This window comes from Falco cherrug, chromosome 10 (genome assembly GCF_023634085.1).
Source record: "Falco cherrug isolate bFalChe1 chromosome 10, bFalChe1.pri, whole genome shotgun sequence".
Taxonomy (NCBI): domain Eukaryota; kingdom Metazoa; phylum Chordata; class Aves; order Falconiformes; family Falconidae; genus Falco; species Falco cherrug.
Genome location: NC_073706.1, coordinates 18,686,109 through 18,708,704, shown reverse-complemented (window position 1 = coordinate 18,708,704; position 22,596 = coordinate 18,686,109). Strand labels below are relative to the sequence as shown.

The 22,596-nt window shown below is 61.2% G+C and overlaps 4 protein-coding genes across 7 annotated transcripts in view; 2 read left to right on the top strand and 2 right to left on the bottom strand.

The window, feature by feature from the left end:
* Positions 1–91: 91 nt before the first annotated feature.
* AIP (aryl hydrocarbon receptor interacting protein) lies at positions 92–2,505 on the bottom strand. 2 transcript variants are annotated; one of them, XM_055721869.1, is made up of 6 exons: positions 2,351–2,505; positions 2,016–2,195; positions 1,586–1,774; positions 1,293–1,469; positions 1,052–1,193; positions 92–942 (listed from the first exon to the last, which is right to left on the bottom strand). In XM_055721869.1, the coding sequence occupies exons 1-6, from the start codon at positions 2,447–2,449 to the stop codon at positions 737–739; spliced, it is 993 nt and encodes a 330-aa protein (XP_055577844.1). In that variant the 5' UTR covers positions 2,450–2,505; the 3' UTR covers positions 92–736. The 2 variants fall into 2 exon arrangements, with proteins under 2 accessions (XP_055577844.1, XP_055577845.1); XM_055721870.1 differs by having other exon boundaries at positions 870–942; positions 1,060–1,193.
* A 1,756-nt stretch (positions 2,506–4,261) lies between these two features.
* On the top strand, positions 4,262–9,040 carry LOC114015634 (scavenger receptor cysteine-rich type 1 protein M130-like). The gene is made up of 13 exons (XM_055721830.1): positions 4,262–4,409; positions 4,490–4,810; positions 4,902–5,219; positions 5,298–5,600; positions 5,695–6,009; positions 6,144–6,452; positions 6,530–6,838; positions 6,928–7,311; positions 7,394–7,537; positions 7,671–7,766; positions 7,965–8,048; positions 8,347–8,487; positions 8,671–9,040. The coding sequence occupies exons 1-13, from the start codon at positions 4,358–4,360 to the stop codon at positions 8,784–8,786; spliced, it is 2,892 nt and encodes a 963-aa protein (XP_055577805.1). The 5' UTR covers positions 4,262–4,357; the 3' UTR covers positions 8,787–9,040.
* Positions 9,041–9,182: 142 nt separating this feature from the next.
* Positions 9,183–21,011, bottom strand: LOC102046428 (NACHT, LRR and PYD domains-containing protein 3-like). Of its 2 annotated transcripts, XM_055721835.1 has the most exons (9): positions 20,909–21,011; positions 15,129–15,316; positions 14,192–14,469; positions 11,766–13,467; positions 11,097–11,219; positions 10,477–10,647; positions 10,060–10,233; positions 9,788–9,958; positions 9,183–9,625 (listed from the first exon to the last, which is right to left on the bottom strand). In XM_055721835.1, exons 3-9 carry the CDS (start codon positions 14,298–14,300, stop codon positions 9,394–9,396), a joined length of 2,682 nt encoding a protein of 893 aa, XP_055577810.1. In that variant the 5' UTR covers positions 14,301–14,469; positions 15,129–15,316; positions 20,909–21,011; the 3' UTR covers positions 9,183–9,393. The 2 variants fall into 2 exon arrangements, with proteins under 2 accessions (XP_055577810.1, XP_055577809.1); XM_055721834.1 differs by lacking the exons at positions 15,129–15,316; positions 20,909–21,011 and adding an exon at positions 15,054–15,070.
* CEND1 (cell cycle exit and neuronal differentiation 1) overlaps positions 20,405–22,596 on the top strand; it is a 17,602-nt gene continuing 15,410 nt past the window's right edge. Inside the window, exon 1 of one of the 2 annotated variants that reach the window (XM_027804149.2) lies at positions 20,405–20,520. The gene's annotated coding sequence lies outside the window, so the exon portion shown is untranslated. The other variant, XM_027804150.2, reaches the window with a different exon arrangement.

Below are 22,596 nucleotides of genomic sequence, written 5' to 3'. Positions count from 1 at the left end.
CACCCTGCTGACCTGTTCCTGGCCTGCCTGCAGGGTTTTTACCTCATTTACCTGTAACAGCAAATTTTCTGAGTGACCAGGTGCCTGTGAGTAGTTTTACTTCTGTTTATATTGGCATAGCACAACCAGAGTTTTATATAGATAGCACTAACAAGCAGTTATTCTATATAAAATATTTACGATGCTGACATGATGATGTACTATAGAGGAAACACCGGCTTGGGATGATAGCAGCAGCCTTGAGAAGTGACGATGGAGGACGTGGCGTGGAGTACAGGCGTGAACAGGCAAGAGCCGGGGCTGAGGCTCAGCAACGCAGCCCCTGCGGCCACGAACAGCTCAGCCAGCCCCAGGTGCGGTGGCTCAGCTCAACATAAAGTATAAAAACATCAAACAAAGAATAAAAGAACTTGGCAGAGAGCAGCAGGCTTGAGCTCGTGTCACCCCACGCGTCTGTTCCTGGCGTGATGATGAGCACAGTGTGGAGCCCGGCAAAGAGCTTCCCCTTCTGTCTGTGCTTCAGCCGTGCGCTGTGATTGCTACACGCTGCTTAATACTGCGACTTAAGTGCACTGCCGTGTCACCGGGCCATGGCGAGCTCCCGGGCCACTTCAAATGACTTCAAATAAGTAAAATTTGTATTAAACATTAATAAACATCAATGAACATTCCACATGTGGAATATCTAAAAGGACCTGTTCAGAGAGCGGTGGGCTCTCCGCTGCGACTGTGGGCTCTACTGCGAGAAGATGCCCTTGAAGCGGATCTTGTCCTCGGCGTCCTTCTCCCGCAGTCGGGCTTCCAGGCTCCGCAGCTCCTTGGAGACGACGGGGCGCAGCGAGGGGTCGAGGGCCAGCACTTTGGCAAAGTCAGCCTGCGCCTCTGCCACATTCCACACCGCCGCGTGGGCCTTCCCCCGCTTGAAGTAGGCCTTGACGTTGTCTGCGGGGAGAGAGCTGCTGGGCTGGCAGAGCGCAGGGGGGGCTCCCTGGTACCTGCTCGCTCCGCTGGCGTGCACCGCGGCTGGCCAGGCTGGCCCGCCGCTCCTTACCCTCGTACTTGTTGAGGATGGAGGAGCAGTGATCCAGCACCTCGTAGTACTCCTCGCACTGCAGCTTGCACTGGCAGTAATTTAACAGGAGGGGTGTGATCTTCTGGTCAAGCTCGATCCAGTCCGGAGAGCCGGGCTGTTCCTGCAGGATGAGACAGAAGAGGGAGAGTGAGGGGAAGCTCCCAAGAGGGATGCAGGGAGGACTGCACGCCCCCCAGCCAGGGCGGCAGGGGAGCCCCACCTTCATCTGCAGGTTCTTGAGACAGGCGATGGCATCGTAGTATTTGGCAGCTGCCTCCTGCACCTTGCCCTGCCGGTACAGCTCGTTGCCTTCCTTGTGGATCAGGGGTACAGCCTGCAGCTTCTCCTCATCCGTCATGGCCCACGGATCCTGCTGATAGGAGCCGGGCGCCTCCACCTGCCAGCACCCCGTCGTGAGGGCAGAGCCCCAGCACCCCGCTGCCCGCAGCCTCCAACCGGGGCATGGGTGCCACCGGCCATCCTTGGGCTGCCCCCGTTGGCACGGTGCCTCACCTTGAGCACTTCGATGTCGAAGATGAGGGGCTGGGGGTTCTTCTGGAGCTCGTCGAGGTCGGGGTAGCCCAGGGAGTAGTGCTCGTGCAGCTGGGCGATGCTGCAGCAGTGCCGCTGCCCCTCCAGCGGGTCCTTCCCCGCTGCGATGTTGCGCAGGCTCTTGGACACCAGCGGGTAGAGCACCACGTGCTGCGGGGCAGGGGGAGGTGGCGCTGGGCCGGGCTGCTCCCAGGGTGGGGACAGGGACGTCCCCGGGGCCCCACCGCGGGGCCGGGGGCTCGGCGAGGCGGTTGCGCCAAGTGTGAGTGAAGGCCACGCCCCCACACCGGCAAACCACGCCCTGCAGGGCATAAAGCCCCAACAAACCACGCCCCCAAGCGCACGGGCCGCTCACAGCGAGCATCAAGCCCCGGCCCCAAGCCCCGCCCACCTTGGCGTCGCAGCGGAAGCGGGCGCGCTCGCCGGCCCGCATGGTGCGCAGCACCGCCTCCCACACCGGCAGCTTGAACTTCTTGCCCACGATGAGCTCCATGGGCTTCCCCCGCGCCCGGCTGTCGTCCAGCGGCGTCTCCTCGTCCCCACATCGCAGCGTCCGGTAGTGAAAGGTGGCCTGAAGGGGGACAAGGAGGCCGCGGCGTCACCATGGCGACCGGGGGGGAGGGGCTGCACATGCGCGCTGCGCCGTCCAGCCCCCCCCCCCCTCCCCCGCCCCCACCCGTCCCCTCGCCCCCGTCTCCGTCCCGGCGGCGGCGGTGCGGTTCTGACCTTTGTGCCGTCGCGGAAGTCGGGCAGCGGCCCGGTGCCCTCCCGCAGCACCTCCTTGTACACGCCGTCCGCCCGCAGCTGCTCGACCTGCTGCGCCATCGTCCCCGCGCCGCCCGCCCCGCCCCGCCTCGGCCGCCTCCGCCGCCGCTCGGCTCTTTCCGGAGCAACGCGGCCGCGCGGCGGCGCCCCCTGTCGGGGGGGGGTGGGTACGGCGGGGGCGGGCGGGGACTGCGGGCCGTGGGCGGGGCCAGCGCCGGGCAGCGCTTCTCGCCGGCCCCGGGCGCCCTTTTGGGGAGCCACGCGTGGAATTCAGGGATCAAAACCTCTCGTGAACCTCGGCCACCGCCCTCTCCCGGTGTCCCTGGCCCGCGGGGGGGTTACTGCTCGCCCTGGGGTCACCAAAGCCATGTCATCCCCTCCTGCCATCCCCGGCGGGGTCCCCATTCTCAGTGGGATCCCCATCCCTTGCAGGGCCCCCATCCCTGGCAGAGTCCCCGTCCTTGGTGGAGTCCCTATCCCCAGCAGGTCCCCATCCCCTGTGGGATCCTCATCCCTGGCAGGTCCCCATCCCCAGCTGCTCCCTGGTTGCCATGTGCGGGCAGGAGGGACAGGTAGCTACAGCAGGTCCCCACTGCACCACCAGCGGGGACGTCCCATGTGACACCAGCACTGGGCTCAGAGACACACACACACACACACACACCCGGCCTCGAGGTGACACAGGGCCATTTGCAGGTGGCAGGCCCCCAGCCGCACGCGGCGGCCAGCAGCATGTGGCGGTGCTGCCCACGCTGCCTGCAGCTGTGCCCCCCGTGTGGTCCCCCGTGTGGTCACACCACCGCCAACGGCTGCTGCTGCGTGTGGCCCCTCGCCCGCCTGTGCTTCCGCAGGTGGCTGGGCCCTGCCGCTGCCAGCAGGGTTTGGGGCTGTCACTGTGCTTGTGGCGGTTTTGCCTGGGCGGGCACATCTGCAGCCCCTCACCACCTGCTGCATCGCCTCCTCCTCGCCCTGCACGGCGTCCCAGCGCCCCGGCCCTGCCGTGGCCACCAGCATTGCTCAGCGCTGACAGAGCCTGCCAGATCCCGTGGCCGTGGGTGGCTCGGCCCCATCCTCATCCTCACACGCAACTGAGGCCTCGAGGGAGCTCATGCTCCTTCCCACCTCCTACCTCCCCCCACATTGGATTTTGCTGGTGCTTGGTCCCGGCTCAGCCAGGCAGGTTGCCCCTGGCACCAGCTCAGCTCCCTGCTCCCCTCAGCAGCATTAACCGCAGGCAGGTGCGGGCCCGCGGAAGCACGGTGTTCCCGGCAGCGCTGCAGGTGGCTGGGGAGCCACGTGTGGTCGATGCCAACGTCGGGGTCCCTGCCTGGGGGGAAACCGCCTCCTTCCTGCCCACGCTGTTGCTGGACGCCAGGCACACCTGCAAGCAATGCCGCCATGTGCTGCCGGCATCCACAAGGAGCTAGGGATGTGCCACCTGCAAACAGGGGGGAGCCTCGGGGCTGCTTTCATCTCGGTGTCCCCCACCTTGGGGGTCTCCAAGCATCCCAGGGAGGGGAGCACCCCAAGAATGGGTGCTGGGGTCTTGGGGCTTTGCTCCGTGCTGGTGCAGAGGGCAGCCTCGTGGAGGCTTTGGTAGATTTTGGGGTGAATCCTGTTGCCAAAAGGACTGGGCTTCACCAGGCTCTGGCAGCAGGGTGAGCTCCATGGGGGGACACAAGTGGGAAGGGTCCATGTGCCCTGTGCTGGCGGCAGGTGCCTTGGGGAGGCCTGGCCTCCCCCCGAGGACATCCGGGTACCGACCCACCATGGCGAGATGTGTGACGCCAGAAGCGGAGCTGAGCCTCATATTTGGGCACGGAGCAGGTTATTGGAGGCCGGGCCCCGGCAGCTGGGAGATAACCCACTTGATAACGGCTCAAAAGGTGCTGCCGCCTCCATTGGCTCCCTGCTGCGGTGCTGCCTATATATACCCCACCCCACCCTGGGGGGGTCCGGGACGGCAGGATGGTGCCTGTCAGGGTGCTGGGGCTTCTGCTGTGTGTGAAGCTCTGGGGGGGTGAGCAGCAGGGCTGGAGGCAGCAGCCATGGGGCAGGGACCCCCCTCCGGCTCTGGGCTCAGCACTCTCCTTGCTGCAGGCACCGAGGACCTGCGGTTGGTGGACGGAGGTGGGCGCTGCGCTGGCCGGGTGGAGGTGAAGCACAGGGACGAGTGGGGCTCAGTCTGCAATTACAACTTTGACTGGGATGCCCGTTGGGCCGCCGTGGTGTGCCAGCAGCTGGGCTGCGGCGCGGTGGCCCATGCATCCGTCTATGCCCCGTTTGGGCAAGGCACCGGCCGAATCTGGCTGCAGCCCTTCTTCTGCCGGGGTGACGAGAAGACGCTGCAGGACTGTCCCCACTTTGGCTGGGGAGAGCACTTCTGCGGCCACGAGCGGGACGTGGGGGTGACCTGCAGAGGTGAGGTGGGGAGACTGGCCATGCTGGGACACTCGCCGTGTGCCAGGGCATCCCTGGGCAAGGCTGAGACCGTGCCGGTGCCCTGGTACAGATGCGGTGGAGCTGAGGCTGGTGGGTGGTGAGGATCCCTGCGCCGGGAGGGTGGAGGTGAAGCTGCAGGGACGCTGGGGCACGGTGGCAGACGAGAGCTGGACCATGGAGGACGCCGAGGTGGTGTGCCGGCAGCTGGGTTGTGGCTCGGCCATCAACTCCTATGACGCCAGCAGCCGCTTCGGCAGGGGGGATGGCCCCATCAACCTGGCTATTGTCAGCTGCCGCGGGGACGAGGCCACCCTCTGGGACTGTGAGATCCGCGGCTGGGGACCCTACACTGGCGTTCACAACTTTGACACTGCTGTCGTCTGCCAAGGTAGGAGCTGGGTGTTGGTGGGGGACGTGCCGAGCCTGGTGCATCCCTCCCCGCTGACCCCCACAGCTGTCCTGGTAGGGTTTGCCCGGCTGATCGGTGGTGACGGTGCCTGTGACGGGCGGCTGGAGGTCTGGCAGCACCGAGCCTGGGCCAGCGTCTGCGAGGACCACATGGACATGAAGGCTGCCCAGGTGCTGTGCCAGGAGCTGGGCTGCGGCGCGGCACTGGCCATCCACGGCACCGGCTGGTTCGAGTCAGGAGCGGGGCTGCGGTGGGACCAGGGGTTCAAGTGCACTGGCACCGAGCCCCTCCTGTCCCGCTGCAGCCGCCAGCCGCCCCGTGGCCAGGGCTGCGCCAGCCACGCCAACATCGTCTGCTCCCGTAAGCGCTGGGGATGCTGGGGGGTGCTGCTGGGGGCTGCTGCCAGGGGGTCCCTGCACCGTCCCCCCTGCCCTCAATGCCCTTTCTGTCACAGCTTACACAGGTTTTCGGCTGGTTGGCAACAGCTCGAGCTGCACCGGGCGGGTAGAGGTGGAATTGGGGGGGACATGGGGGTCCCTCTGCGCCACTGGCTGGGACCTGCCTGATACCCACGTGTTGTGCCACCACCTTGGCTGTGGCCCTGCTGCCACCGTGCCCCCAGGAGGCTCCTTCGGCAGCGGGGATGGGCCACTGCAGCGGCACGCCTTGGTCTGCAGCGGGAGCGAGCGGCACCCGGGCGAGTGCCCCACAGCGGTGCTGGGGGAGCCCGCCTGCCCCCCTGGCCACGCCGCTGCCATCAACTGCTCAGGTCTGTATGGCACCCACTAGGAAAAAGCCTGAAGGGGCTTTTGGGACACCCCAAAAATCGGGAGTGGAAGACGCAGGGTCATTTTAGGGCAAGGGGAGGGCCGCGGCCCCATGGCCCCGCCGGTGATTTTGCAGGCATTGCCGAGCCCCTGCGGCTGGTGGAGGGGGAGAGCCGGTGCGAGGGGCGGCTGGAGGTTGCCACAAGACCCGGGGCCTGGGCCCGTGTGCTGGCGGGGCTGTGGGATGACTGGGGTGCCAGCGTGGTGTGCCGGCAGCTGGGCTGCGGTGTGCCGGAGAAGGTCTACGCCATGGCGGGCTCAGGCACAGCGGAGTTGCAGGGGCTGTGGTGTGCCGGCACCGAGGAGAACGTGGCCCAGTGCAACGTCTCGGGGACGGCCGCCACACCAACCAGCGGCCCCGAGGAGGTGGCCATTGTCTGCTCGGGTGAGTGTGCCGGGAAGGGCCGGGGGTGCCAGCACCCCGAGCGGCTGCCCCAGCCCGGTCCCCTCCGTGCCTCGCAGGCAGCCAGCGGGTGAGGCTGGTGGGCGGCCCTGGGCGCTGTGCCGGGCGGGTGGAGGTCTACGTCAATGGCACCTGGGCCACCGTCTGCCAGGACACCTGGGACCTCCTGGATGCCACCGTCGCCTGCCGCCAGCTGGGCTGTGGGGTGGCACTGGCGGCACCCAGCTCGGCTCGCTTCGGTGCCAGCACGGGGCCGCTGTGGCTGGGTGCCGGTGGCTGCACCGGGATGGAGGTGTCTCTCTGGGACTGCCCGGCCTCGGCATGGCACGGCTGCCAGCGCGGTGGTGGGGCAGGTGCCGTCTGCTCAGGTCAGTGCTGTGTCTCCCCAGGTTGGGGAACATCTCCCCCGGGGGGGTCCCAGCCTGGCTGCTCCGTGACCCCCCGCACCCCCTTGCAGAGCAGCTCTCCCTCCGGCTGGTGGGCAGCAGCAGCCGCTGCAGTGGGCACCTGGAGGTGCTGTACAATGGCACTTGGGGCCGCGTGTGTGCCAACGGCACCAGCCCCGCCACGGCCGCCGCAGCTTGCCGGCAGCTGGGCTGTGGCGACGGGGGGAAGCTGATGGCTGCCTCTGCCCGGGCCTCTGCCCCTGCCTGGCTGGCCTGGGTGAGCTGCAAGGAGGGGTCCCGCTCGCTCTGGCAGTGCCCCTTGGCACCCTGGCACCTGCAAGCCTGCAGCCCCGGTGGGGACACCATCATTGCTTGTGATAAGGACATTGATGGCAGGAGCGGGACGCCCACCCTGTCTCCGGGGAGCCACTGCCCAGATGGTGCCGATTGCACAGGTAGCTCTGCCCATGCCAGCAGCCCCCCGTGCCAGGATGGCCAGGGTCCGCCTGCTCACACTGCCTGGCCATGTCCCCACAGATGACCCCAGCAGCATCACCCCGACAGCAGTGGCAAGGACTGTGCCAGTGCCAACGATCTTGTGCATAGTGCTGGGGACACTGCTGTGCCTGACCCTGGGTGCCCTGGCCGTGCAGACATGCCGTGCCCGGGCTTGGTGCCAAGGTGGGTCCTGGCTGGTGGATGCCAGGGAAGAGCTGGTTTGGGGGTCCCGGGCTCCCCCTGCCATGGGCAGTGGGTGGCCCCAGTGCCACCCACGCTGCCCATGGCCCCAGGTGAGCACTGCTTATTCTTTCAGGCCCTGGTAGAGCTGCAGGTGCCATGGGTGATGCTGTCTATGAGGAGCTGGAATATGCCTTGACGCCGGCGTACCAGGAGATGCCCAGTCGCTTCGGTCAGTGCCACCTTCCATGCCCGGCACCCTTCCCTGAAGCGGGGGGGAGGCTCTGCCCCCCAGCCTCACCGCAGCACCGTGTCCTGGTGGTGTGGCATTGTGTTGTGGGGGGTGTCCCTGGTCCCACCGTGGCCCCACTCTGTGGCATCGGGCAGTGCCGGCTCTGGCCACCCCCAACACCCCGTGTCCCCCCTCCAGGGTCTCTGTCGGAGGGGTCAGAGACAAAGTTGCCGTATTACACTGGGGATGACGTGGAGGAGAGTGACCCCAAGGCAGCCTCAGGTAAGGGCACGGGGGCAAGAAACCAGTGGGGAGCCCTGGGGAGGGGGAACACAGCCAGGTTTTGGGAAGCTGCAGGGACACGGCCGCCCTTGCCTAGGCAAGCCCAGCTTGACTGCAGCTCTCATTAGCAAAGCATCACCTTCCCCTGCCGATGAATCCCTCCTGCAGCTCTGCCTGAGAGCGTGCGGCCCCAGTGCCACAGGCACATCCCCAGTGGCGTGGCTGGAGGGGGGGTGGCACAGCCAGACCCCTGCCATGGCCTCCAGTTCACTCCCATGCACCCCGGTGCCTGTCCCAGACTCCCCTGCCCTGCTTGAGCATGGTGCCCCGGATGGCTATGATGATGCCACGGCCGTGCCAGAAGAGTCTCCCGCTCCCAGCACTGGGGATGTCTCCAAGGGGGTGGCACGGCCGAGCTGGGGCTGTGTCTCACCCACAGGTAAGAGGGGCCACAGCTGCCCTGTCCCCTGGAGAGCCACTGCTGCGGAGGGGGTTGGCTGTGGTGGCGGGCAGGGAGCAGGCAGCAAATCCATGGAGGCTGCAGCAAGACCCCACTTGGGGTCTGGCATGAGGGACATAAAGCAGCCCCTCCCCAAGGCACCAGCCTTTGCTGTCCCCCAAGGTGGAAGCAGTCCCCCTCCAAGTCCCCCAGAAGCCACCACAGACCCCCTGGCACAGCCCCCGAGGGACACGGACTATGACGATGCTGATGTCAGCACCCTGGCGACATCACTGTGAGGACACCCGGGCTGCACCGCGGGGTCCCCTGGGAAAATGTCTGCAGGGTGGGGGGGTTCTGTCCCCAAGAAAGGGTGGCCCTGGCCACAGAAGTCACCTCTCCCTGCCCAGAACTGCAGTGCAGCAGCAGAACAGCTCCTGTGTCTCTCCCACGAGCAGTGCTGCAGGGATTATTTTTTATTATTATTATTTCACTGGGAATTTATCTTTTTTTTTCTATTAAAACCCCCCAAATTTTCTATTGAAACTCAAAATGGCTGGAGACTCATTTCCAAGACTGGCACCTCACTCTGAGGTCCATCAGCCATCCCTGGGGGATGCGGGACAAGAGCTGGACCCACAGACACACCCCTGGGCATGGTGGGGACGGGGGAAGGATGGGGGAGAGCGTAGGGGGATTCCTGGGACTAGCTCCGGGGCTTTTATTTGGCATTGGCAAACACCCGCACCACTATTCCCACTGCCACGTGTGGGAAAATGGGAGCAAGAAGGACCCATGGCTTTGCGTGACCCCCAGCAGTGGCAGGCAGGGTCTCCTGCCCTGTGCCCCCACCAGGCTCAGACCCAGGGAGGCTTCCCCCCAGCTTCGGCAGCACCGTCAGCTGGGCTAGCAACAGCTCCGGGTGTTGGAGGGACCCCTCCTGAAGGGGGGGAGCACCTTCCTGCCCCCCACACCCCCGGTGCCCGGCAGCACCCCGCGGTGGAAGGGCAGCCGGGCCATGGCCCCCGTCTGCAGCACATCCTGCTTGAGGAGGTCCTGGATCTTCAGGTTGGGCTTCAGCGCCCGCAGCGCAGCCACCTCGTGCAGCACTTCCTCGTGTAACCCGGACGTGCTCAGGCTAATTTAGATAGAGGAAGAAAAAGAGCAGAGTGGTTAAATCACCCTCCGCTCTCCTGGGTGTCGGGGTGCTGGTGTCTCCCTCCCTGACCCACAGCATCCGACCATGGGGTACTGGCATGGAGGTGCCAGGGATGGAAGGGGGACGCACCAGGAACCTTACCCCAGGGCCCGCAGCGGGCAGGTGGGATGCCGGAGCTGCTGGCAGAGCTGCAGGATGCCGTCGGCTCCCAGCTCATTGTCGCTCAGGTCCAGGCAGGTGAGGTGGGGGCTCTCCATCAGCCAAGCAGCCAGGGCTTGGCAGCAGGCACCCGTCAGCTGGCAGCTCCCCAGCCTGCAGGACCAGGGCAAACAGGGATGCAGGGTTTGACCAGTGGGTGGGCAAGCTGCTCCGGGTGGGAGGGAGGGAGCGCCAGCCGGACCCCAGCCCCTTACCGCAGCGTCTGTAGCTGGCAGGTGCGGGGCTGGAGCCCCTCACACAGCAGCTTCACACCGGCATCACGCAGCCCCTCGCTGAAGGACAAATCCAGCTCCACCAGGCATGGGCTGGTGCTCAGCGCAGCGGCAAGGTCCTCGCAGCAGGCACTGGTGAGGCGGGTGTACCACAGCCTGCCGGGGACCCGTGGAAAAGACCCTCAGAACCAGCCTGAGGGCCCCCCCCTGCCACCCCATCACGGTGGTTGTCCCCTGGTGCCGCTGCTTTTGAACCCTGGGAGAGCAGGACAGAGGGATGGCACCACCCCAGAGAGGCTCTTTCAGGGTACCTCCCCAGCACTCCACCCCATGAGTATGGCCAACTGGGAGATGCTCATGGTGTGCAGGGGGATGCCCATGGGTGGCGGGGCCACTCACCGCAGGACGCGCAGGCGGCAGCTGGGCTGCCGCAGCCCCTCGCAGAGCAGGTGCACACCGCCATCGCCCAGCGTGCCGTCACCCAGCTCCAGTCGGACCAGGCTGGGGTGTTGGGCCAGCAGCGCCGCCAGCTCCGCACAGCAACTCTCCGACAGCCCGCACCACTGCAGCCTGCAGGGAGAGCGCAGGGACCCAGGGGCCCATCACCCCTGCCCTGGCTGCCCCAGCACCCTGCCACCTGGCCAATCAGCATGGAGGGACCACACTCACCCTTAGCACAGCCAATGAGCAGGAAGGGACCACACCCTCCTACCTCCCCAACCAATCAGCAGGAAGGGACCACACACTCCCACCTCCCCAGCCAATCAGCAAAGAGGGACCACACCCTCCCACCTCCCCAGCCAATCAGCAGGAAGGGACCACACCCTCTCACCTCCCAGCCAATCAGCACGGCAGGACCACCCCCCCATGGTCCATGAGGCCGGCGGTGATGCCGCGTGGCAGCTGTGGGGTGCCAGCTGTGCCCCCCGTGCCCCGCCAAGCCAGCCAGGGTGCCCAGGCTGTGCTCAGTGCCCTCGCCCAGTGCCGCCCATGGGCTGGGCTCGGTGCCTGCCTCTTACCGGAGCTCCCGCAGGTGGGTGCCCGGGTGCCGCAGCGCTCGGCAGAGCGGGTAGATGGAGGCGGGCAGCTCCTGCTGCCCACCCTGGGCACGAGGGTGTCCTCTGGCTCCTGAGGCACCGGAGCTGCAGGGGGACAGAGTGGGGTGGCACAGGTGGCCCTCATTCGCACCGGGAGCTCCCAGCTTCCACACCCCCTGCTTCCCAAGTAGACCTCACCACCATGGCCCCCTCGAGAGGGACCTTAATGGCTTTGGAGATGCAGAGGCTGGTGAGCATTCCTGCTGGAGTCACCTGCTCCCAAGCAAAGCCCGGGGTGCACTTAACATTCCAGCAGTGGGGATCCCCCCTTTGGAGGTGAGAAGGGGGGCATGACGCCAGCCTGATGCCTGGGCACGGATGGGTCTGCTCTGGCTGGGGGGTTGAGCCGAGAGGCTCCGTCTCCATCAACCCCACCATGCGCAGCAGCCGGAGGAGCCTGCCCAATCCTTATGCTCCCATGATTTCCCCCAAGAATAAGCCAAATCCTCAGCTGAGGAATGAAAGCTCCAGGAGAAGCATAAGCTGGTGTTTGGGTGGAAGGTGCTGAAATGCCTCTAAAAGCATCTTTTGGGGTGAAGGAGGAGAAACCTTTGCGATGTGGGGCTGCTGGAGCAGAGGGGAAGGACTCACCGTGGCACCGACACAGGCAGCTCATCCCCGGGGTCCTGCTGACCGAAGGAGCATCCCCGCAGGGTGACACAGCCCAGCCCAGCCCACTGCCTGATGCAGAAGGAAAGAGCTGTCTGGTCATACGCCGTCAGCTTGACGTCCTGCAGGTCTATGTCACTGAAACAATCCAATGCACTTTGTGCAAGGCTTTTGTCATTCAACTCGAACAAAAAGTGGAAAGTGTCCAACTCAGAAACCTTCGGTGCTTGGCTGGGGCAGGAGGTGCCTCCATGCCTCCCCTGAAGCCACCTCAGCATGTCTTCCCTGGCTCGTGGCAAAATTCTGCACCCAATGGTTTTGTCTGCGTACTCCATTGATTTTTGGCTTACCAGACCAAACAGGAACCGCACCGTCAAGTTCAAATCCTGCCTGGACTTGCTGTAGCTTTCTAATAACATATTTACATCCTTTGCAAGAGCCCTGGAGTCACCAACCGTCTCCTCATCGTCCTCCAGAACGTAAAACATGGCTGCAAAAAACTCCTGGAGGTGCAGGTGGGTGAAGCTGTAGACGTTCCCGTGGTCTGTGCCTTTCTTTGAGATCTTCTCGTTGAGGAAGAGGGGGAGAAGATTCATCTGGTCCAAGCCACGGTCCTGGATTTCCTTCTCCTCAAAGAGGACCTTGTGCTTCCAGATGCCATCAGCAGCCAAGGAGCAAAGGTTGTGCAGGAACCGCTGGAAGTCCTGCAGGTTGTCGCTGCCTCCACACGTCGTTAACCGGGAGAGGTAAACCAGGCTCATCCACGTGGTGGCTGTAGAGCACTCAACCAGGTTTTTCTTCTTGCAAAGCTCTTGTTTCAGGATGGTGCAGATGGTCCAGCTCATGAGGGGGATGGCGCACAAACCGTAGAGGATCCTGTTGCCCCTGGCAAACCTGAAGGCCATCTCAGCTTTATCATCATTCTCAAAATACCTGTGGAAATATTCCTCCCTCATGGCTGCCGAAAATCCCAGTATTTCTGCGTAATACTCGCCCTCCAGGCACTGCCCCAGGCTTTGAAGAGCTGTTGGCCTCGTGGTGATAAGCAAGGAAGACCTGGGGAGAAGAGTCTTCTTGAACAGGCTCATCAGGGTGGTTTCCAGCGGCTTCACTTCCCTGGGGTCAGAGCTCAGCTCACCTTCGCACTGAGCCAAGGAAAATCCCAGGGCCTCGAAGCCATCAAAAATGAAGAGGATCTTCTCCTGCTCATCCAGGATCTTCCCAGCTGGCATGTGCCCCTGAGGGCAGCACTTTGAAACCAGGTCTGACATGCTTGCTTCCTGGGTTGAGGTAATGTCTTTACAGTCTACGCAGAAGATGTAGTCAAACTGCGTGTAGGTGGTCCCTTCCACCCACTCCACCATCACCTTCCTGACCGTCATCGTCTTCCCCATCCCTGGGGCCCCCACCAGCACCACGACCTGTGGTGTTTGCCCGTCTTCGTCGGGTTCAAACAGCGTCTGCGTGGTGATGGTGACGGTGGCCACTCTGTTGCTGGTGTTGGCACACTTAGGGCTGGTGCCCACAGCTTCATGCTCACCTCCACGCTTGCTCCGAGGCTTCCTGGCGATGGTCAGGGCGGTGTAGCGGCTGCTGAGGGACAGGTGCTCCCCAAGACATGAGTTCACTTCTTTGTAGCGGAGGAACTCCCGGACCACGTGCTCTTTGTATTTCTGATTGTACTCTGTGCCGGTGAGAAGCAGAGTCAGTTCCCAGCACACATCGTTTCAGTGACCTAGAGTCAGTCTCCTCGGGGGTTCCCAAGGGGCTCCTACCCAGCACAACTGTGCTCCTGACACGCCAGTGGGACACTTGTTTCCATGCATGGAGCTTTCCTAAGTCTGGCAGAGGCCGTAAGGATGGTGCCTGTGAGAACTGAGGGCCTCTGGTTGGTTCTGGGAGTGCCCTTCTTCTCCCCTGGGTCCCCTGCGGTCACCCTGATCCATCAACCCCTGTTTTAACCCCCCTGCAATCCTTACTCCCCTGGGAGCAAATGCAATTGCCTGGGGCCACCTGCAGCCTCCATCCCCCTCTGCTTGTGCCGCTGGGGCTGAAGGCACCATCCCTGGGCTCCCAGGGACACCTTTGGCTCCAAAGCTTTACCAAACATGAGCTCTGCAGAGATGTCCTTAATCTCCATCCCAGGAAGAAAGGATCTGCCCAGCCACCTGCCAGGCAGTGCCAAGAGCTGAAGGCTCTTCTCCAGGCAGGGGGGAGTCCAGCAGTCCGTGAGGATGGCAAGAGAGGTCACTGCAGCCCCCAGACTAACAGGATCGCGGTGGGACAGCTTCATGTTTCCACGCTTCCCCGGGGAAGCCAAAACCTGCTTTTACCAACTTCTCCCTGTCTTCAGGATAACTGAAGGGAAAAAGAGAGAAAGGAAAGCAGAAGGTACGCTGGCTCCCTACCTTTCACCTTTTCATCCAGGAGTTTCTCAGCCAGGCTGCTCTGGTTCACCTCCTCAAACACCCTGATCGCTGTGTCCATCGTGGCGTCTTCACTGTGGCTTTCCCTCATGCAGCTGCCAGGCACGGCCAGCGAACCCTCGGAGATATTCCATCCTTCTTCCACCTGAACCTCCGACAACTTTGTCTGAAACTCCTGAACGTCTTTAGGTGCGAGACTTTGCCGTGCTCAGAAAAGGAGGGCTGCTGCATGCTCTTCCTCTGCCATTATGGGATGTCACCTGAAAATACCAGCGGTTAGAAATCACGGCTGCACCACGGTGGAGGTTTCAGAGCTGGGCACCGAGCTCATCCCATGCATTCCATTTCTTCCTGCGCTGGAAGGGCTGGGGACAGTCACCCCAGCACAGCAAGGTCACAGGGGCTGTGGGTGCTGCAGCATTTGGCACATTGGGGATGCCAAAACCACCCAAAAAAGCATCCTGGGGGTTAGTAAGCGGAGCAGGACCTGCAGCCCCTTGGGGCAGGGTCTCCCCAGTGCCAGGGACAGCCTGGTCCCCACGGCCTGAGTGGCAGGATGGCAGGGTGCTGCCTGAGATCCCCGTCCTGCGCACGGGCAGGGTTTCACTTTTTGCTGGCAGCCCAGCATCCGGCACACCCTTCCTCCTTCCCGCCACCCGGCACCTCGCCAGCCGTCCTCCGCAAAATCCCCTGGGATGGGCAGCTTCACACCCGAAGAACCCCCAGCAATAAGCCCACAAGGAAAACTGCTGTTCTGGGGGGGGAAAAGGTGGCTTTAGGGAAGTGCACTGTGGGTGCTGCAGCCCCTCTGCTGCCTCTCGCCTCCCCGGTGCTGGCAGCTCACCCTCCTCCCCACAGCAGGTCGGGGTTTGCCTGGAAAGCCACCGAGCCCCTGAATTTCTAATGCTGCCAGAGTCACTGTGCTTTGCTGGGAGTCCCAAGCCTTTTGGTGGGCTTCGTACGGAAAGTCACTGAGCTTCTCCTCCTCCCTCTTCGGGACTCCTTATTTCTGGTATCACTCTTCTCCCCATTTCCATGTCCCCTGTCTTTAGGAGACCAGTACCATCCTGCAGTTATCCGGGACCAGATCCGCCTGGAATTAGTTTCCTGTAAATTCAGAAAACCAGAGGGAAGCTGCAGTTCCTTGCAGGAACTGCCTCCTGCTGCAGCTTTCACCATGGAGCAAGGGGGACCTCTAAGGGGACCCCATCACAGGCGATGTGAAGCTAAATTTAGATGCTTGCAAAAGCACAGTAGGATAGAGAAATTAAAAATAGCTGCAGGAAACAGAGAATTAAACTGGGAGCTGTCAGAGGAAGAGGATTATCGGGGTGATGTGTATGAAAGGGAGAGGAAAAAGGAGCTGGGAACAACAGTTGCTGTCCCCATGTGACAGCTATCCTGGGGCCCATGAGGCCGTAGGAATAAAGCACCATTGTGGGTTGGAGAGCGGCACTTCTAGAAATGTCTTCAAGCTTTGGATCCAATGGAAATGAAATAGCTCGATGCCCAGAACTTGTGCTATGCCAGCCTTTAGTCTGACGTGTGCTAAGGGGCCAGCATGTGCCCTTCTTGCAGCATTAAGTCAGGCTGCCCAGCAGCTGGGTAAGAAACCAGCAGCACCAAGGTGGCTCTAGAAACTGGGAGAAGATGGAGAAGATTTTTCTGAACCAGTGCAGAACTGCGAAGGTGCCAGTGGGATGCGATACCCTACCCCATCAGCCCTTTGCTGGTGAGGCACAGGTGGCTCTGAGTGGCTGGAACTCGGTGTCCAAGCACGGGAAAAGCCTCCCTGGGCTCTGCTGGTAGAGGCCAAACAGAGCAGTGGGAATGGTGGCCTGGATGCAGGAGAAAGGGGGAAAATTTGACATGGGCCAAGAAGGACCTGTGGCTTTCAGCAGGACAGAGGAATAGGAGATGCTTGGGTTGGGCTAGTACCTCAGAAAAAAAAAATGGATCAAAGATATTAAGGGCTCTGGAGAGCATTAAAGGATTTAGGAGAAGATATGACAAAATGGGATGGGAAGGAAAGATGGGATTTGCTGCAAGGAGTGATACTGCAGCTGAGAGGAGCAGCAGCAGGACACCGTGATGTTCCTACACCTCTGCCGCCTCCCAGCTGGCCAAAGTCATCCCTACGGAGGCGGCTTGGGCCCGGGGCTGCCCATACGGATGGGTGCCTGTGTGCCAACTGCAGCGGGACCCTGGGGGCCGCCCTGAGGTTCTGCCCGGGAGATATGAAGGTACCAGTGGGCTTTTGGTGCAGCAGCAAAGAGCCTGTTACTTTAGAACACAGCTGGAGCGTGGACCCTTATCAGACGTTTATGGTGGGATTTCTGTGTCAGCAACACAGAAACCAGAGAAAGGCCATTACAGAGGGTGAGAGGACAGACACAGGCTTTGCTGGAGGGTGGCAGAAAACCCTGCTCTGTGGGAAGTCCCATCGCCCAGCTGCATCAGTGGGACCTTCTGGTCCCCCATACAAATACTTGTATCTTAAAGAAGCTGAGACTGCTCAGAGTGAAATCATTAAGGACTACTTTCAATAAAATGTTTCTTGAGAAATTATAAACCCATGTAATTGAAGGAAGAGATGAGCATTGAGCTGGAGCCCATGTAGGACATCTCCTGGCAGCGCTGCTTGGGCAGAGGGCCAGCGCCCAGGGAAATGAAGCCCACCACTCCTGGCAGTGGGTGGGGAGGCTCCAGGTGAGGTGGATCAGGGCTCTGAGGCTATTAATAGCCCCTCAGGGGCAAGTGGGCTTGTATTTTCACTGCAAGAACTTTCTGTGTAGGATGCTAAGCCTGGCAGTGCTTCAGTTGCTGCAACAACAAGCAAGCCCCCCTGCTCTGTGAGAAATGTCCTTCACCCTGCTTCCCTGGAAGTGCAGAGGTAAGGAGAAGTGGCTGCTGCCCAGATGTCCACAGGTTTTTGCATCTGTGTAGCCTGTTCCTTCCTCTCTAGCCATGGATGGGTTGTGGCTGGGGCTTTTGGAAAGGAGAAAGGATCCCCTGGGGATGCCCAGGGGTGAAATGTGTGTGTGTGTGTGTGTCCTGTGACTTGCTCTTCACGCTCCAGTTTATGAACAGGGAACCTGTGTTTTGGCTGGTGGGGGGATGTAAACCCACCCTGTGGAGGAGACAGGGGCTGGGGAACTGGGGTTGAGGCAGGTGGGGGTTTGCAGCTGAGGCTGCAGAGTACCTGCAGCTCTGTGGGGCTGGCCTTCCCACCAGGCACGATGGAAAATGCTTCAGGGGGGCATGTGGTTAGCAAAGCTGCCTTTGAGGGATGCTGGGAACGGATGTTTTAAGGCACACTGAGAGTTTTAGGAGGGGGCGAAACAGACTTTACTGACAACACCTTGGCAGCCAAGCTTTTGCCCACAGTGCCACCGCTGTGGCAGGGCTTGTGGGGTCTGCGCTGTGTGGCTCCTGCTGTCGGGGAATGGAAGCAGCTTTGCTGGGGCAGGGCAGAGCTAGCAGGGACTTGGTTCAACCCAGATAATGTCCCTTCAGGGTTTCACAGGCTCCAAAGTGAGCCTGTTTCAGTGGCACCACGGGCTGAGCTGTGTCCATCTAGCTCAGGGTCCCTGCTCACAGCCTGTGTCATCCTGTCCCTCTTGCTTGCAGGACGCAAAGTCTGGAAACAACCTTTTCTCCCTGACGGTGCAGGGCACACCATGTTTCTTCCCAGGGATGCTGCTGCCACCAAGCCCCCACCAGAGCAGGGCTTGCAGGGGGGCTCCCCAGGAGCCAGGGCTGTTCTCCCCTCCGCTAACTCATCCTGGGCTACGCTGTGAGCTGAGAGCAAGAAGGAAAAACCTGCGGCATGGTTTCTAAAGATTTCCCTCTCCATCTGACCTTGAAAAAGCTGTTTTCACCTTGCCATGTCTTAATCTGAATTGCTGTTTGCTGTGCCTGTGCCGGCACTCTCCCATGCTGCGTTAGGGGGGATGTGACCCACTTGCTGCAGGAGACCCTTCCCGTGCGTGGTGCCAGGGGATTTCTGAGTGCTGCCTAGCTCTGCTGCTGCTTTCCTGGCTTCTCCCCCCCTCTACAACAAGGGAGTGAGGTTACTTGTTTTACAGCTCCTTTCCTCTGCTTCCTTTTTTCTACATTGGTAAAAATATTTTTTTCCATTTGAATTCAGAGGCATATAATATCATAAATTCAAAAAGTCTAGGGCATATGAAGGTATCATATGGGTCTGTTTATCTCCTAAGGCAGAGACAGCATGTGTGAACATAAGGAAATCACGGCCACGACGCCCTGGCCTCAGCTCATCCAGGCTCTGGGGACTGGAGCTGGCAATTTCTGCTTGCTGGAGGCTCCCTCCCCCCTCCCATGCTGCGGGAGGCACAGAGGCCGCGGCTATTTCTGCCTGATGTAGAAGTAGCAAAAAGGTTTTTGAGTCCGGTGCTCAGCTCCTGGGAGCAGAGGCTTGGGTGTCTCTCCTGCATTAAATCACAGGTTTTAATGAGCTTTGCAGAAACTCAGCCTGTCCCTGCTGCTGCCAGTAGATCAAGAGATTTGGGAGGCATTAGAGAGGCGAAGCAGCTGTTTGCAGCTGCTGGATGGTCTTGGCTGTGCCTGGCACAAGTCCCTAAAACAGCTGGGAGGGGCGGCAGGGGGGCTGGCACTGCTGGGTGTGGAACCAGACAGGCAGCAGAGGGGACAGCAGCATCGGCCACAGCTGATGCTGTCTGTGCCAGCCTGCCTCAGCCAAGCAGGATCCTGAAGCCAAGGACTACATCCAGATAACCTTGCTCATCCCTGCTCTGAGGGAATGCTGGTAGCTGCATCTGAAACCAGCCCCTCCAAGCACAGCCTTTTCTGGGAGGTCTGGGTTTCTCACATCCAGCCCCTGTGTTTTCTGCACTTTCCTTCAAAAACAGTTTTTCTTTATGGTGGGATTTAATCAGCCTGAGTATTTGTAAGCAGAGATGCACACTGCCTTGGCTCTTGTGGGCAGTCTGGCAGAACCAGAGAGGGTCAGTAAAGAAAATACCGATTTTCCTTGGAGTTTCTGCCCTTCCGCACTGAGTATGTTTGTGGCTGAGCTGTTGCTTGGCTGCTGTTTATGGGAGAGAGGAAAACACAGCAGCTGCAGAATTAAAGTGGGTTGTTCTGCAAGTGGCTGAGCTGAAAAGTTGTTTCTTCCTGGGATTCTGGGTATAATGTCCTTAAGATGTCCATACTTTCTACCAAGTAGCATGAAGCTGGTCAGTGGGTCCAAATAACTGTATGGAGGAAGATGGGCACGCATCACATAACCTGATTTACTTAGGAAATAAGGGCTAAAAGAGTTCTAGCCAGTCTCAGGATCTGGTTGCAGTCTGGGGTATGAGCAGGGTTTGACCCCAGTGATGTGAATTTGGGACCCATGGCCGGCTGGCAGAGGGGAAGTGGTGGCAGGGGGGGTGCTGGCTTTTGACCAACACATTGCGAAGTGCCGGTGCGGCGGAGGAGGAGGCTGTGTCTGGCACAGCCTGGCTGGGTGTCTGACAGGGCTCCGCAGCGGGACCGGGCTGTGTGCCCAGCTCCAACCTGGCCTTGGGCTGCCTGCCGTCCTTCACAGACCTGGCACCAGATCTGTAAGGGGAGCTGGACCCCAGCCTGCTGGGGCAAGGGAGGGTTTGGGGAGAAGGGAAGCAGAACTGGCACAAAACTACCCCAAGGCACAGTGTTCTAGCTTCCTCCATCCATCATGCAGAGCTTTTCCTTGGCAAGGCACACTGCCACTCCTTAACTCACTGCTGGGAGACTGTCACACTTGGAAACCCCTTATCCTGGCGAGGGGAGCCCCGTACACCTTTTTTCCTCTTGTCTACACACAAGCATCCCAATTTATTGGGCTCTCCCCCCATTTTCCCCGGTGTGTTCCCCCACTCCTTTGTGGCTATATTCACTGCAATTGCTGCAAACCCAGGTGGGCTTTGGAGGGGTGAGCAAAGCGGGAGGGGGGTCAGTGTTGCAGGCACAGTCCTGAACTGCTGAGCCAGCAAGCCAAATAGCAGGGGCTGTGAGATGCAGCTGGCCTGCCTTAACCGCCCGCCAGCCCCCCTCAGCATCCTGCTCCCCCTTTCCCACCTCCACCCCCCCACCCCCCCCAAAGTCCCAGCCCTTCCCTCCGGATTGGAGCGCTGCCTCCCCCCTCCTTCCCTGCTCTCCATCTTCATGCAGTCTGCAGAGGTGCATTGTGGGAAACTCCCAAGTTTCCCCCCACCCTCCTTGCTCTGCCTCCCTCCCTCCTCTCTGCGCAAGAGCCAGCTCCCAAGGTGTGACCGGTGCAGGCGGCCGGAGGACAGGAGGTAAGGGCTGCTGCCTCCGCCGCGCACGCTGGCACCCGGTGGGTGAGGGGACAGAGCTGCCAGGGGTCCCTAGCTGTCACGGCCAGCTCAGCGTCCCTGCTTGGGGTGACATAGCAAAACAGAGGCGCAGATCCACCTGGCCAAGGTGAGTGCCTGCCTCCTTGCAGCTGCTCGGGGGGAGGCCGGGGATGCCAAGCCGGCTGGCTTGGGAGAGCATTCCCACACAGCCTCCCCGTAAACACCCGACAGTGCTGCTTTCCCACCTGAAATAACGAGCGGAGCAGGGATGGCTGGCCCCAAGCAGCTCCCTTCCCACCCCAGCTCCCCGCTCCTGCTCCCTGAAGGTCAGGCAGCCAGGGAAGGCGTTTCCGCCGCTGCCTCCGCGTACCTGCTGTCTGCTCTGCTGCCTCGGCGGGATGGGATGTGCCGTGCTTGCCCGGTCGGTCCGAGCTGGGCTGGCCACCGCTGGCTGCCAAGGGGTTCAGCCAGGGGACCGGGCTGGCCACCGCTGGCTGCCAAGGGGTTCAGCCAGGGGGATGGCAGCTGGCCTGGGAGGTAGACGGGGGTTTGGTGCTGCAGGAGGGCTCTGAGCGTGGAAAAGCGGAGTCGGCCATGTGCCGGAAACAGGGCTGCTGGGAGGGAGGAGGGGAGGCAAGGCAGCATCCCCGGCTGAAACCTCCCAGCCTCGGCAGCAAAGCCTGTACACGTCCCCGAAAGGTTTCCATCAGGCTTCCAGCTGCTTTTCCTCTCCCATCTCCATGGGCGGTGGTATTTGTTTGCCTCTCGCTCTGCCTGGATGGGTTTAACGTCTCCGCTTTGTTGCTGTCAGTCTGGAGGCAAAGCGTGGCTGGGCACAGCCAGCAGCCCTGGCCGTTAGCCTTCCCCTTTCCCAAGGAAGGAGCTGGGGGTTGCTCTGTTGGGCAGAGGTGCTTGGCGATCAAAAGGGGTATCCTTTGCTATGGCCCCCTGGCTGGTGTTGGAAAGGAGCTCACAAAGGGAAATCTGCCCAAAAAAGCCTGAAATGGAGGGAGGACAGAGGCAATAGCACCTGTTAAGCTGTGGGGAGGTGGCACCAAACGGGTAGGAGGGAGGAGGACACTAGACCAGGGCTCCTGTATCCAGGTGTGTGTGCTTCCAGGCATGAAATGGATGGGGGATGTCTTGGGCTTTTCAGTCTGATGTCCCTGCCTCTGCACAGCTATGTTTGGCCATGCCTGTGTGTTTGCAGAGACCTGTTGATTTGGTCCCTGCTCCTGTTTAGGGTCACTTCTGGGGGGGGGGCGGGGAGCAGAGAAAAAGGACTTTTATTGTTGAATTGAGGTAAGCCCACTGAAACTTTGGCATTGGGGCAATGGGAGGAAGCCCTCCCTGTCGCAGCCCTGTTTTTCTGGGTGGGGCTTGGGCAGGATGCTGTCGGGAGAGGGAGGATGGACTTATGCTGGATTGAGCTCCCTGCTCCATCTCGGGACTGACCTCCAAAAGTCTGACCTTCACAGGTTTGACCTTCAGCATTTTCCATCTTTCTGTTTTCAGCCACAGTGTCCAACACCAGTCTCTAACCCTGTGATATTGTGGTAGGATGGGGGAAGAAAATCCAGAATCCCCTTAAATGCAGATATTCATCCCTCTGCATCCATTCCCTCCGCTGGGAGGCTGCCAGGACCGGGGGCTACTGAGCGCCCTGCCACACTCTCCCCATCCTTGATCATGTGCGAGGGCAGGGGGATGGGGCAGAGGGGAGGGATGGAGCTCTCTGAGCAAGCATTTCTGTGCTGGAGGAGCTTTGGCCATCCTTCCCTAGATCCTTCCCAGTTTTCTGCAGGGAGGGAGAGTGCTCTGGTTTTGTCGCACCAGGAAAACGATGGGCTTTACCCCAGAGCATGCCAGGAGCCTCCACAGAAGGTCACTGCCTCGGGCTGAATGGGCCCTTTGCCTGCCTGCAGTGGCTTCTTACATTTCAGCTGCAAAGCAACAGTTTTCAGGCTGATGCCTGCAGATCTGTGGTCTGGCAGATTCAGGACTTGTTTCTGCACATGCAGAATTGCCTCCTTGGTGGCCGCATCATGAACAGGGGGG